The sequence below is a fragment of the Atractosteus spatula genome, chromosome 16 (assembly GCF_055471065.1).
Source record: "Atractosteus spatula isolate fAtrSpa1 chromosome 16, fAtrSpa1.hap1, whole genome shotgun sequence".
NCBI lineage: Eukaryota > Metazoa > Chordata > Actinopteri > Semionotiformes > Lepisosteidae > Atractosteus > Atractosteus spatula.
Genome location: NC_142721.1, coordinates 7,725,150 through 7,740,282, shown reverse-complemented (window position 1 = coordinate 7,740,282; position 15,133 = coordinate 7,725,150). Strand labels below are relative to the sequence as shown.

The 15,133-nt window shown below is 36.2% G+C and overlaps 1 protein-coding gene across 3 annotated transcripts in view; it reads left to right on the top strand.

The window, feature by feature from the left end:
• The window catches only part of dennd2b (DENN domain containing 2B), a 76,014-nt gene that overhangs the window by 38,932 nt on the left and 21,949 nt on the right, over nucleotides 1-15,133 (top strand). For 2 of the 3 annotated variants that reach the window (XM_088934766.1, XM_088934765.1), the window contains exons 4-9: nucleotides 1,977-2,122; nucleotides 9,647-9,789; nucleotides 10,388-10,582; nucleotides 12,962-13,058; nucleotides 13,544-13,588; nucleotides 14,678-14,862. In XM_088934766.1, coding sequence (XP_088790892.1) covers nucleotides 1,977-2,122; nucleotides 9,647-9,789; nucleotides 10,388-10,582; nucleotides 12,962-13,058; nucleotides 13,544-13,588; nucleotides 14,678-14,862 — 811 coding nt within the window. The remainder of the gene's footprint in view (nucleotides 1-1,976; nucleotides 2,123-9,646; nucleotides 9,790-10,387; nucleotides 10,583-12,961; nucleotides 13,059-13,543; nucleotides 13,589-14,677; nucleotides 14,863-15,133) is intronic. The other variant, XM_088934767.1, reaches the window with a different exon arrangement.

The following is a 15,133-nucleotide window of genomic DNA, read 5'->3' as shown; positions in this document are numbered from 1 at the left end:
AAAAGATTTATGAAGTAACAAGACAGAGGAATGTTTATTTATTTAATATGAGAAAAAATCAGGAGTACTGTGAATTCTTTTACTCCCATGTGAGATTTTCGGCGACAGTACATTTATTTAGCTTGGAGTGCTTAGCATATCAAACACATACTGAGAATTTATCAGGGGGCAAAGGCTTCAGGTCAATGTTTTGCTGTTTACCATACTTTTTGTTTATGTTGATTTAGTGTGTGAATTATGACTGCTGTATTGCTGAGCTCATACCGTATTACTGAGAGTAGAATATGAACCTTTTGACTGTGGTTCGGAACTTCTAAAAATCAATAAGGCATTAATAAGGAATAAGGCATTCATTAACACCAATGTTATGGATCTTAGAAAACAATAATTTTGAAATAAAGCTCCTCTATTAACTAAAAATTACTCTTAGCAGTATGTATGGAGAGTTCATTAAGTGTTGTATTGTAATAAGATCCTATTAAAAATGTTTAGTTTAAAAAGAGTCTTCTCTGAAACAAAGCTGAAAGTTCTAAACTTGATAGTCTTTTCAAGAAGTTCAAAATAGATTGGTAGAGAGTGGAAATGCCATTATATAAAACAAAATACATATATGCTATGAATTTCTGTGGAAAGTTTAACCCTTTGATGTACTTATTCTAGATCAGAAACTAAAGAATAATACCCCAAAAATTCAGAACTTTTCTGAATTTCATTAATTTCTCTTTTCCCTATTGCTTCCTGCGATATAAATGCAGATGCTAGTCAAAAAAGATTTTACTCTGGCACTTCTGCATTATAGTAGTGTGACCTTGCATGTGTTTTAGGGCTGAGCCTGCATGAGAGCTTCTACAGGCCTGAAATAGTTACAATTTACTTTGAATGTGGTGACTTGCCTAATATTGTCAAAGTAATAAGAGGGAAATATGTACTGCCTTTGGTACATAAGATTTTTTAGGAGATGTCGTTTTCACAAATGAAACATGCATATGCAAGCTTTACTTGTCACTGCAGGTTAGCAATCAAACAAGTTTAGCATTGAATAAGGCATGCAGGCTCTCAGAGTCGTAACTGGAGACTGTATGTTGTAAAATTCTGTATGTATAAATCAGGCTTGTAAGTACTGGAAGCCTGCCCTGCAGTGGACTGGCATCCTATTAAGGGTGTGTCCTGCCTTGCACCCTGTCTTGCTGGGATGGACTCTGGCTCCCCCACGAACCCGTAGACTCCTTAGAGACAAAATTATAGGTTAAGTGTAGGTATAATTCAGGTATCAATTGATGAATATAGGTGATGCATATTGAGATGTGCATAAACCTAAATGATTGCCTGATTTCTTTTTCTGCTGCACCTATTGACCTCACACCTGCACTGGTTGCAGAGATCCCTCATACGCCCACACCAGGCCGTCTCATGCTTGACAAAACATGATTTGTAACACTGACTCCTCTTCTGCTGTTTGTCCAATTAAGCGCTAACTTGGTATGTATCATTCTAGTGACAATACCGTTACAATAAGGTGCTAAAACTTCTTGTTGACATGCATCCCATTCTGCAAACTGCTCTTGAGGAAAAGCTTTTCGGCCAGTTAATTCCAAACTTGGTTGGTCTTGTTCTCATTGCATGTGTTCTCACTTTAAATAATCAGGTAATCATTTTACAAGTCCAGTGAAATTGTCCCACAATATGATCGTACTACTACTTTCAAAAACAAGCTTAATTTGTTTTGTTTGTTTGTTTTTTTTTAAACTGAAATTCTAAATGAAAGTAGTTGAGACATAAATGATCACAGCTCTCTTTATAGTGCAAGATTTGGTTTCATCTACCATGGGGATTGGTTGTTATCAAAGAGTTGAGAGTGCATGAAATGAGTTATACCTGTAAAGCATTAAAGATTTCTTCGGTGCATGCTGACAGATTCAAAGGTATTCCGAGGGTCTGGGTTTTAAATGTTTGTTGTTTCCTGTTTTGCTGACCAGAAAGTCCTTTGAGTCTGAAGATGCAGCAAGTCTCCAGTCTTCATATCCGTCTTCACCCACCGAAAATGGTACGCCCCCGTTAGAGACCCATAATCACCTAAGCTCCAAAAGCACCTCAGAAGAAAATGCTTATGAAGACATTGTAGGTAAGACCATAATTACCATAGTGATCTGAAAGAGTCAAAACTTTTCTCAAAGCCCAATGTGTAGTGCGTCAGTGAAGATTTTCCGTGCGTGAAGGAATCTTGTATCTTAGGGTAATATGTTTATTATTTCTGGTTCTGTAGGTTCAAAAACAGAATCTTTGTGGGCATGCTATTACACACATGAGATGAAGAGCCAGATAGAAGGGAATACAGGGGACAGTAAATTAATAAGAAAACAATTTGTATCCCATCAGAAACATTGCTTAAATCCGAAAGAGGGTTAAATGGTAGACATTTATAATATCATTTGTACTATTCTCACAAGTTGATTCACATTCAAAAATATCTCTAAATAAAATATTTATATTTGTTTGAATATTAAATAAGTGCTAATTATTGCTTAAAATAATATTTTTGTTTTCACTGGATAAACAGGATCCAGTGAAATAGGATACTCTTTTTTCAGCAGACAAAATAAAATTTCTGTGGCACTTTATTTCAAACGTATTTATTGACATTACTTTTCTGCTTCTGAAATGCCTTACATTCATATTTAAAGTTTGTTTTTTAAATGTTACATTTTATGTGTATCCAGCAGTCCTTTATGATTAGTTTTTTTAGTTACCTCTTATTAAACAGATATCTGACATGCTAATGCTATTTACATTAAATTGAATGCATTTGATAATTTGTCATATATTTTAATTAATAGATGTCTTGCGTATTTGTTAAAATATTTAAAAGCCATATCACACTAAACAATTTATCTGTTATGCAGAATGTCCAGAAGAAATCGGGAAAGTAATGAGTCACAAAAGCAGCGTGCTGTATATTTATTTCTGTGAACACACTGTTCTTTATATGTGCATATACAATTACAAAGTTTGTTATGAAAAATGTAAATTAAAAAAAAAATCTTATACTTGTTTTTAACACATGGAACAGAAATTTCTTTCTTCAAATCAGCTAAATGTGCTATGCTGAAGTTGGCGTGGACAATGTGAATTTGAAAGCCAGCAATCACATGTGGGTTGTATAATGTGTGCCTCCCCCTGGCTCAGTGGAATTTGACAGTCATGGCTCAGATTTATATCGTATCCCTTTGTACGTGTAGACTAGGGCCTAAATTTGCTGCCCTAAATACTTTGGGGTTTTGTAAATCATTTTTTATTTGACTTATATTGTTAGTTGTTCTCCAGAAAACCAAATAAACTATCAATGTTTGATAAAAGTGAACTTGGATTGCATTAACATAGTTTGGCAATTATTTTTTTCTTTTTTCCTTCCCTGAAAAATAAGAAAAAATTCCATTTTTGTCAACATCCTTGATATGGTTACCTGTTGTTCCTGTAAAAGTAACACTCAATAGACTGGTATCCCAGTAGTGGAAGATGAAGCAATAGATTTTAAGTTCAAAGTGGTGAGCTAAGATGTACTGGTGGTAGCTGCTTATTGTGAACTCATTGTCAAGCAGAATAGACAATATACAGAAAGGATGTTTCTTAGAGCTGCTGTTCAGATTGTAGATTTTGGTTATTTCAATGATATATTCTATTCTCAGCTTTTAGGTGCGACTTTCAAATGGAGCTTTCTTCTCGCTTTTTTATGGTATTTGAACTAAATGCACTTGCATAGAAGTGAAATGGTGAATTGTTTCACTTTAATTAGATTTCGATAGTGTGCTCAAAAGAAAGGGTATCCTGTTTGGAAATAGTTGACCTGTAGCAAGAAATTTCAGGTCCTGCTGTTCACAGTGAGACTTAAACCTTTTCTGTGTTCTCAGAATAGTTCACATTTCTGTCCGCTGAGTGTGACCAAGTACTGGCATGTCGTGCACTGATTTTTATTAGCTGGATTCCTTTCTGCTAGGAAATGAAGTGAGACTAGTGAAATATACAGCACCCTGAAGGCCCCTCATGTGGCAGATCTCTCTGAGCAGCTTGGTCAAAGCCAAACGTCAGGCTGACTCATTCCGGTACAGATTTGGTCACCAAATGGAATTCCATTCTAAAGTCTTCTCCAAGATAAAATACTTTTGGAATTGTAAGGCTAACAAAGGAAACAAGGAAAAATGTTCATCTGTTTACTGAGTGATGAGTTCATTTGTCTCTGAAAGTCTTTTAGTGTTTGAGAATTCGCTTTCATGACATATGTTTTTAGGCCTGTGGTGCATCATCAATTTTAAAACCACTTTTTATCCTATACATCTTAACAATGGAAATGCAAATGAGAAATCTCTCCTGAAAAATGAATCACCTTGTATTCAAAATGGATTTTTAAAAGTTTTATAGTCTCTTTATAGGCAATAATGTGATGATTTTAATGTCTTCTGAGTTCTTGACTTTGAATTTAAAACAGATAAATGCACATGCTAACAAAGCTCTTGTATCTTCAGTACCTTTAGTGCAGTTCAGAGAGTTTGATTAATGATCTTGAGAGAACCGATCACCCTCTCAGAGCAGGGTGCTGAGAAAGCAAAGTCTGTGTGTGGTTTATAAATTAATTTCACTCATGGTTGATAATATAAGCTCTAAAAGACAAACACTCAAAGGCAGACGTGTTGGCACTGTATATTAAATTGCTTAATTCAACTACCCAGCTCCCACCTGCAAGAATAAATGTGATAAATAAAGTGAAAGACAAGCAATTGAACTGCATAAATTAGAAATCTTGTTTCAGATACAAGTTATAAACAGATACATACACACATACATGTCAATTGACATCTCATTGTATTGCCATTTACAATCTAGATATTCTGTGATTAAACAAAGATTTCTGACTTATTCCATAACTCCAGTAGGAGTCCTACAGTATAACTTTCGATTCCAAACTAGAAGGTATCGAGCATGTTTTTGATTTGACCTGAGTCTAAGTTTCGTTTAATCCTTTCCAGACCTGGCGTCCATATTCTGATTTTTTTTTTTTACTTGTTTACTGCCCCAACCCCCGCTGATGTCCCATGCTATACCTTGTGTTTAAAAGTATTGTACTAGTGTGTAGTTTGACTGAATAATACACATACTGTAGTTTTCCTGGAGAAATATTCTGCAGTGGCTACTGACAAGGATTTTTAATTAGACCAAAGCAGACATAATCAGATCTCTGTTTCACATGACTTAAGGGACATTCTTGCATTGATTTAAAGATGTCAGATTCCCTTTTCAGGTTTATGAATTACATAACGTCTTGCAGATAACTTCTATTGAATAGAATAAAAGTGCTCTTTGTTCATATATGGTAAACATCATGCTGCAATTCTGCTTTTTGATCAATGTCTGAAATTATTGCTCATGTTAGAGTGTAGGGATTTCGTAGGCATCTAGTGAAGCAATATTGTCCTCAATCCTTTCTGTTTTTAAAGACTGAAGTGCATATAGACCATATAAATAAACTAATAGTGCATCAAATATGGAAGTTTTTTTTAACATATCTTCTGCATATATTTTCTAACTGTATAAATCCCTTTAAAAGGTACTTAGAAATCCTTGCATCAGTAGATCACTAGATCCAAATTTAGCAAACATCTTTATTGTCCTCTGGGAATATGATGAATTATTTATCATTATTAAACAATTATTTTTAATGTTGTAGTTGTGATAATTGAACACTACATTCTGTGAAATCTGTTTAAAGAGCATAATTAGGGTGCTATTTTCACAACTGGCAAAAACAAAACTTCTGTAGTACATGTATATTTATAGGTTAAAAGCCGGATTGATATGTGAATTAAACAGGCTCTGGGATTAGTGATCAGTGCATGAAGGAAGGATTGAGACAAAATGCTCAGCAGCCAATAGGTTCAGTGAAAAGCAGATTTTGTAATTAGCAGATTTTTTGTGGTTTAATTGAGAAACATACCAGGCCAAAGGTAAGTTTAAAGTAATGTCAACTAAGAAAACTAAAGAAAGAAAAAAAACTACTTGTGTCAGACTAGAAATTTAAAGCTGCTCCTAATGTGCAAGTAATCAGACGGTCAATCAATAAGTAAATTGAGTGCTTGAGTTTTACTGGATGTGCATTGTTAATGTGTCAACATGATATCAGATGTTTTACAAAATTTAGAAACTACTGTAAAATGCATCTTTAAATAATTTCCTTTCAACTGCCATCATTTATTATCTGCTGAATTGTTGTGTCTAGCTGTAATTTGCACTGACCCTACAGATCTAACTGAACAGCTGGTCTTGGTCTGATCAGTAAAAGCTGAAAACAGCTGATAATGGAAGGTGACATGATTATGCAATAAAAATGTAAAAGAAATGTGAAATGTAAAAAATAATTAAATTGATTTAAGAAATAAGAAGGGGTCTGTTATTTCTGGAGCACAAAAAACACCCTAAACTCTAATAATAGATAATTATTTTAGCACTGAGGCATGAACTGTATGTGTATTGTGTGGAAAGATAATAATCTTAGTTGATTATGGCTATACTGTAGTAAACTTGTACTGAAGTAATTTGTACAGTCATTAAAATTAGAACACAATTGTATGTTCTAGTATGTAACAATTCTGGATTTGTTGCACTAACTATCCCAATTATTTAATTAAAGTTTTAATTACATATTACAGAATAGAGATTTAAATTGATATTAATATGCTGAACTTTTCTAGTTCATGTATTGTATTAAATTGCATTAAAATGCCTGTTTTAGCCTAAGGTGTACATTGTTTGATGGGCTTAAATCACAGTCCTGAGGGACAATTTGAAATGATTTTATAAATACAAATGTGCTTCTCAATTTGGAGACACTTGCTCTTCTGGAAAAAGCCAAACCACACTTCAGTTTATAGGTTTTGTGCATTTGCACATGCAGCATATTTTAATGCATCTGTCTTCTTTAGGAGTTTGATTATGATCCAGCTATTGTCCTACAGTACTTGTTTGAGAAGTCTATTTCTGTAGGCAGAAAGGCATTCTTGAAGTGGAAGGTGCACACTTGTGAGGTGTGCCCTGTCTCCAACGATTATTTGAAATGTGGTAACAAGAGCAGTTAATAAGCACTTTCTGCTCCATCAGCAGTGAAGGAAACACATCATTTCTCTAGACCACTGTTATTATGCAGTTATACTACAAAGCGTGTATAGAGCGCACATGGCTCATTAGTATGCTTTTACACTAATGATATACGGTTTGATAGGCTACTTAAATCCTGTTGAGTTTCCAACCAAATAGTGGAATATTGTCAAGTAAGATTCAAAAAACATTTTGCATTCTAGATACCAGAATGGAAAACCTACAGAAAATGTTGTCGCAAAATATTGTAACAATAGCAAAAATATCATAATCTTTTTTAAACAGGGAAGGGAGAAAGCTCCTTGAAGATGGCCTCCCTACAGATGGCACAGTCAGAGAAACCCACCGCATTCGTTACTGCTCTGTTTGTGCCCTAACGTTTCTACTGCCTTCGTTGCCTTATTTTTTCGGGGACTCACTTGACTCCTGTTGCTGTTGTTGGGGAGCTGAGTGACATCATGCTTCGTAAACAGATGGCGCTATATCTTGGGGGCAAAAGCAGCACAAATGCTCCTTTCAACTGCACAAACCAGCACAAACGGAGCACAAGCAGAAATGAGTGAGACCGCTTTGGTTCTGCTGCACCATTCTGATGGGAATATTAATGCACACTAGTGAGCCCTGTGCGCTCTATACATGCATCCTCACACCCCCAAGGAAATAAGGCGCTATATCTTGGAAACAAAAGCAGCACAAACCTGCACAAACAGTGCACTAAGGAAGGCAGTGAGTTTCATTATGCTGCAGTTTAAATTCCATTTACAGTTTTAAACCCACTAAACTTACTGCCTGCAAAATTTGGATAATAGTCTGATTGCAAATTTAATTTATAGTCATCCATGATGATAATCCTTGTTGGTAGTCACAATAAAAAAGTCAATTTCAGTTGTGCTTTATAACAGTAATGCTGATCAAACATTTTTAACACATTTTGGAGCTATTATTTCTATGTAAATCAAAGAAACTTTGACATATTGTAGCAATTTATTTTTTTTTAAATTATACTTAATGTTCTTTTCTTCATTAGAAGAGCATGTTGTATATATGCAGAAATTATAATTAAAATGAGTTAATGACATACAATTTCATATCCATGCCATCTTGGAAATGACCCATAGTTTCTGATTAAAGAACAGATTTTCCTTTTTTTCATATTTGCATCACAATAATGCACAGTCCTTAAATTATTCTATGAAAGAACATTTGAATTATGATGTAATTAAAAACTTCAGTAAATCTAACCGATATCAAAGTGACCCACAGGAAAATGCATTGCTTAGTTGGCGGGTAGCGTATTAGTCTCTGTTTTGGAAGCACAGAATGCTGCAGAAAAATACAGTGATCACCAGATAAGGAGGCTGCTGAATCTCCGTGTGAAGACAATGGAGAAAGCTGTGGTGTTCCAGCACTTTAACTATAAATTCCTCCGAGTTGCATAGATCTCTTTGTGTCAACACGGACAGAAAGAACTGGAAGCAGATCAGCAGAGTGCGCTGGGAGTTATGAGAGTTTAGCGAGACAAATGACTTTCAGTTTTATGAGGGGAAAAAGCAAATAAAATATGAGGCTGTGACTTTAAATGAAGAAATGAGAACAGTGCCTCCTTAAACCCTCAGTAATTTCTCCCAGGAAGCTATATTTTCTACTGGCAAGCTGGCTCAAATGCTGTTTTGAAGTTCTTATGCTATTTCTGGAAACACACTGAATTACACACACTAAAATCTAGTAACTTGTGGACAACATTGGGAGCACTCTGTCATTTAATCATTGTAAGTATCTTATTTGTTGTGCACAAATTGGTTGATTTCAAGAAAATGCCAACTTTTTTGTGCATGGGGTATTGCTTATAATGTGTTTCTTGTAAATGATTTCTGATGCTGCCAGTACCTAAACATGTAGGAATTGGGCAGCGAGAAAACAAATGTATTGTGAGGAATACAGTTCCACACAGGTTGATTATCTTCCAAGTGAACCCACAGTGTGAAATCCCTTTTGTTTTCTTGCCATTAGCAGCAGACTCACAGGTAGAGCCTGCTCATTCAGGGTACTTAGCCATGGCCTGTCTGTTTTAGAGTGTGTTGACAGGTGGAGAGCACTGTGCACCAGAACCCAGTGGCTGTTTGCATAGAGCTGTCTGGTGAAAAGCTCTTGAATTTGTCCAAATAAAGAAACGGCAGTGTGTAACGAGAAGAGCTCCTTCTTCAGACAGTCAGCATCTTAGTGTGTTGACTCATGATCATCCCAGTATCCTGTAAATACAGTTCAGCCTTCGAGCTTTTGCCCAACAGTAACTGTTTTCAAAGACAACACAAATGAGGGTCAAAGCAGCCAGCAATCTGTTCCAAAACCTTCCCGCATGACTCATAGAACTGTAAACCAAGGAGATTCCACTCCAGGGTGCTTGTTTTTTTTTCCCTTCTTTCTTAAAGTTCGCCTTTCTTCCTCTTAAAACAAGTTTCCTGCAGGCTGTTTTCTTTTAAAGTTGTGTCTTCCAAACTCCCCACAGAGTCCCCAAAGGAGAATCCTTACGAGGACGTGGACTTGAAGGGTCGAGGTGCAGGCCGAAAATCCAAGGTATCTGAGAACTCCCTCGACCCGCTGAACAGGATGTGGACCCCACAGGACAGGAAGTACACTACTCCTCCCCAGGTAATTAATGCCTAGCGGAATAATCATCTAATTTTCTCCTTTTTAAACACAGTAAAACTGAAAATAAACGTCTTGCAGCTGTAAGGACTAAGGTTTCTGAAGCTTTTCTTTACAAAGTTTAAAATGCATTAGTTTGCTGCTGAAGGAAATCTTTTAAAATCTGACATTTGACCCCTTCCATCTTAAGTACCGTATCTGAGTAAGTCGTGTTCATGTTAAGTGTCTGCTTCTTCTTTTGCAAAATGAGTGGTATAATTTAAGTTTTTATTTGAACTTGATAAATTAATGGCCCATGGAAGAGTTCTTAAAAAATGATACTGGTACGAATAAAGTGTTCAGTGACTAAAGCTAAAAATGGTGTTCAGCTTAGTCATATGAAATTTGCATTTGTACTCCACGCATTCTATATCATGTGAGGATCATTTGAAAAACAGAGCACGCATCAGACCTTGAGACTTCAATATTTATAGGCCTGAGTTTACATTGCTTTCATGCAGGCATGTGCGTGCATTGGCATACATTAACAAGAGAAATAGTTGCATTTTCAAAGTGAAATCTTGAGTTGCAATTATATTGGGACAAATGTGTTCCCTTCAAGCTTCCTTCCAAACCTAGCAGCCAGTCCCTGCGCCTGCCTGGCCCATCGGACAGGAAGAGCCACCGGATGTCGCGCCTGCCGAAGAGACACAGCCATGATGACATGCTGCTCCTGCCACAGCTCAGCCTGCTGGACGACAGCCTGAGCACTGCTAGTGACACTCTCGCCACACGCCGTCATAGGAGAGTTCCCAAGGTAAGCACCTCCACTCCACATGATCTCTTGCATTTTGGTTGCATTTATCTATATGTGGACCATGCTCCAAACTACAAAAAATGTAAAGAAATGTATTCTTCCAATCTCTCATTTTGTCTTCTGCATTATTTAACACATGGACCATGCTTCTTATGATTGAATGATATGATTGTTTGAACTAAACAGCCAAAAATATGGAAGAAAAAAGCAACTTCTACACTCCTCTTCTCTGTGCACTTTTTAAACTGAACAAGAAAACAGTGTCATGATAGAAGGAAAGAAACTTGTGTCCTTTTCCAAACATATTCCTCTTCACCATGGATTTACAGATCAGCTCAAAAATGTTTGGGCTCAAACAAGAATCTCCTGCTTCTCGTAATCATCCTCCTATTTTGTCTTCCTCTGTTCCTGCAACATTCTCTCCGCATTTCCTAATCCTGCAGTCCCTGACATCAAAGGACTCCCTACAATCATAGCATTCCCTTCAAAACGAATGCACCAAATTTTTGTTTTTTCCTTCTGCCTCTCTGAGTTCCATTAACAAGTAAGCTCTGTCATCCAGTATACGTTTGCCTCCTACAGTCACATCACCCAGCATGCAGCTACAGTAGATGCCAGTTATCAAAAAGGAACACTGGATTGCCCCTGCTGCCACCCCAGGACCTTCCATTCAACCTGGCCCCCCTCTTTGTTTATCTTAACATTCCCTTTTCACAGTCTGGCTCTGTTCATCCTGTTATTTGTCATCTCTCTCTGCTGTCCCTTCTCCCACTTGATTACTCATCCTCCTGTTCATTCATTTAATCTCTGTCTTCTGCTTTCTCTTCAGTTTCTGTCCGTCTGTCTTTCAGACGTCCTACCTTCAGCTTAGTCAGATGCCGTCCTACACTTTTTAATGTCTGCCTTTCCTCCTCCTGACACTCAACAAGGCCCCAGGCTCCTCCCTCTCAGCCCGTGCTTCCCTTGATGCTATCTCCTCGGGCCTGGATCTGTTTAGCACCCTACCTCAGACTCAGTCAGCAGGTGTCCTACAGCTTTTAATGTCTGCCTTCTCTATTTAATGTAATGCCCCCATTTCCATGTGATAGGGTTATTTCTGTTTCTGTTTTTTACCTTGGTGATTTTTGGGGTTCACTTGTTTGTTTTGGGGGTTCTCAGCCTCGTTGTCCTGTGGTCAGGAGGCTACTCCTTAACTAAACAGGTTAAGCCAAAACTTATTATACTTATTTATTTAATAAACATTCACAAAGCATCTGATTATTGGATGTCCTTATTCCTTGTGAAAAATTGGTCAGTTTCAATTCTCTCATTTGTAACCTTTTTAAAGTTTGTGTAATCTTACACATCCTCAAGAAGATGTAAGGATAGTGCTTCTTAAGTTGATTGCTAATTCTTAAAGAAAAACATTTCAGGTGCTTAACTTTTCATAAAATACCAACATGAATAAAGCCAATGAACACATTCCCCTTTAGATTAAATAATGAAAACACCAGCAGGCATTATACCACAAAGATATTAAATCAAGATCTTATCGTCTTGTGTTCTAATCTTGCAGTGGTGGGATCATTGTTTGAGTTACAGTTTTCCCAAATTTATCTTCTTTGATTATCTGTAAGTTCTACTTGCCTGTAGAGGAGGGAACCTGCATTTAAGTACATCATATGCAGTCTGACTTCTTTTTTGCACAACTGCCTATATGGTTCAGAGTCTTCTTATGTAAAAATATTTGTATGATCAGTGAATGTATTTAGAAAAAAATGGAATTCAGTGCTGTACAGAAAAAAGATTAGTTAAAATAATTCTGATATTTTCATTTGAGTCCTGATCCTTTCATTTGGCCCAAGTTGTTTTCTAAAACCTAGTTCTGTACAGTACTCCATTGGTGTTTTTGTTCAGAGAAAGTAGTAAGCAGATCTACAGAATAAAAAGCTTCAGTCCCTGCTGTGCTATAAATGTTTTTTCCCTCTGACCTCTTCTCGTCATTTGTAACTGAGGTTTTCTTGTGGGTGCTTCGTACTATTAACAGTGTCTCATTATGATATTCATAAATACATTCAAATTAAACACCATGCACATTTTTGTGTGTGAACATAAATGTTTGCTACTTGGAAGTATTTGGAATGGAAGTCTGTTTTCTATTGAATTTGCATGTCATGCAAAGTGTAAATTTGTATAGGACTCCTGTTGGTCTCAGTATCTACAAAATATACAGTATATATTTTTTTACTCTGGAAATGTCATTCTGGTGAAATTGTAAAAACAAAATATTACAAACTAGAAGACTAATCATTTATCATATTAACACATTGTCCATACAACTGAGAATATACTTTTTTATTGCCTTTAAAGATGCTTATAAACTGAAACTTCACTCTTTAGCTCGTCTGCAGGATTAACTCCATCTACAATACAAAAAGAGGGAAGAAGAGACTCAAGAAACTTTCATTATCAAATATTGAAGTTTCATCATTGAGAGGTATGGTTTAAGATGCTTATTTTGTACTGAACTCACCTCGTTTCTTGATCTTACATTTTTTTAAAGTACTACACATTACTTAAATTCTGTTTGCCATTTTCAGATTTATAATTGTTGCAACGTTGTGTGTCTTGTATTACATCACTGAGATTAAAACAAAACTGTCACTGTGAAATGTTAAATGAAAATGAACTGGCAGACACTGTCCATAATGTCAAGGATAACGAGGATTTTCTTGGTGATGTTGTCTTGTGAATGAATGTTTTGTACTATATCGTGCGTAAATAACCTAAAAGTGAGAATACTACAGTTGGAAAAATTACTGAATTATTTAAAGGAGTGTACACATGATACAGTACATAACATTCAAACATAAGACAACACCACCTAGAAAATTCTCTATTATAAAAACATACAGTAGAATTTCATTGTTTGATGAGGCTTTTTGAGTTAATATTAGCACCCTTCCTATCTGTATTTTACAGATGACAACAGTGAGAGTGAGAGTGACTCTGATGACAGGTTCAAAGGTGAGAGGTCATTGGACACGAACTGTAAGCCCTCAGGGACGTGGCTGTTTGCCTCTGACAAAGTTTCTCTGTCTCTAACAGACTGGAATTGTTGTTCTGTTTCAAAAATATGCAAACCACAAATACTCTTGTGATCATTTGCCGTGTCTGATGTTGGGAAAGAATCGTTTAACAAGAGCAGATGGATTGCATTTCACTCTCGACAACTTAAAACACAGTACACAAATGTTTTGTAACCATAAACGTGGAAAATATGTGATGTTTTCAAAATTGGAGAAAAATACTGTTTTTGTTTCCTCCAAACAGAATGTACAGAACAATTAAAAACTAAATAATTTAAAAAATGCAGAAGTTTCAGAAACTGATTATTTTGATCTTTCTACCCATGCAGAGATTATACCACTTTAATTGTCTTTTATCATAGTACAGTATGGTAAACATTTTACATTTTCATATTAAATTGTAAAAACATAGCATTATGATATGGTTACTGGGTAACTGCCTTATTTTTTCCCACTGTATCCAAAAAGTATAGATACTCTACAGTCCGTATTTCAGCTAAATAATTTTGGTGTGTTGTGCAGAAACGGTTACCTCTTAAGGATTATTGATAAATGTTACAGAACAACAATTCGTTACAAAATGTGTGAAAAATCTAGATTTGGGATTAATGTTGGTCGAAGTACAACAGCATGAAAAGATGTCACCATTATATTTCACACAAAATATATATGATATCATATAATCCATACAACAGTTCTATGTATGTTTTTATAACCTCCATACAGAAGAAAGAGGCTCTTAATTTAGAAGATTCAGTTCTTCCTTCTGTAAAGTTTATTCTTGGAGATATCTGGATTTTATAAGGCTCTGTCAGCAGAAGGCATAAAATATTATTAGATCTTTCCGCTAAGATTTATAACTATATATAGAATAAAACTCAAAGAGCCTGGGTCAGGGTTAAAAAGGCTTATTCTTTGTGAGAATGCTCTATATGCTCTACCACACACTGTAAGAGCCTGAACCTTGTATTTCAGAGCTGTGAGAAGCTGTTGCTTGTCGTGCCCTAAGTCCTGTGTTTCTTCTCAGCGCACACACAGCGTCTGCTCCAGCTGCAGTCTATGCTGAGACGAGCGCCCAGCTACCGCACTCTGGAACTCCAGCTCATCGAGTGGCAGGAGCGCGAACTCTTCGAATACTTTGTTGTTGTATCTTTGAAGAAAAAGCCCACCAAGAACTCGTACACCCCTGAAGTCACATACCAGTTCCCAAAGGTGAATCTCTAGGGTGGGACTGTCAGGGAAGGAATCCATTTTTTTTCAAATCCTGCCACTGCCAAGGTTGCCTTGTAATTTCTTTGTAGGGGTATTGGATTAGAAGTGTTTTTTTTTTGTCTATCTGTCCTTGAGAAACTGTGCAGTGTGGTTAACCTCCACCCATATTTTAAGAATAAAAAAGAGATTTAATAACTTCTGTATTTGTCTTGAGATGTTTGCCCCAAGACTGGCAGTGTAAGTTTCCTTAAAGGAAAAAAAAATGAAGCCG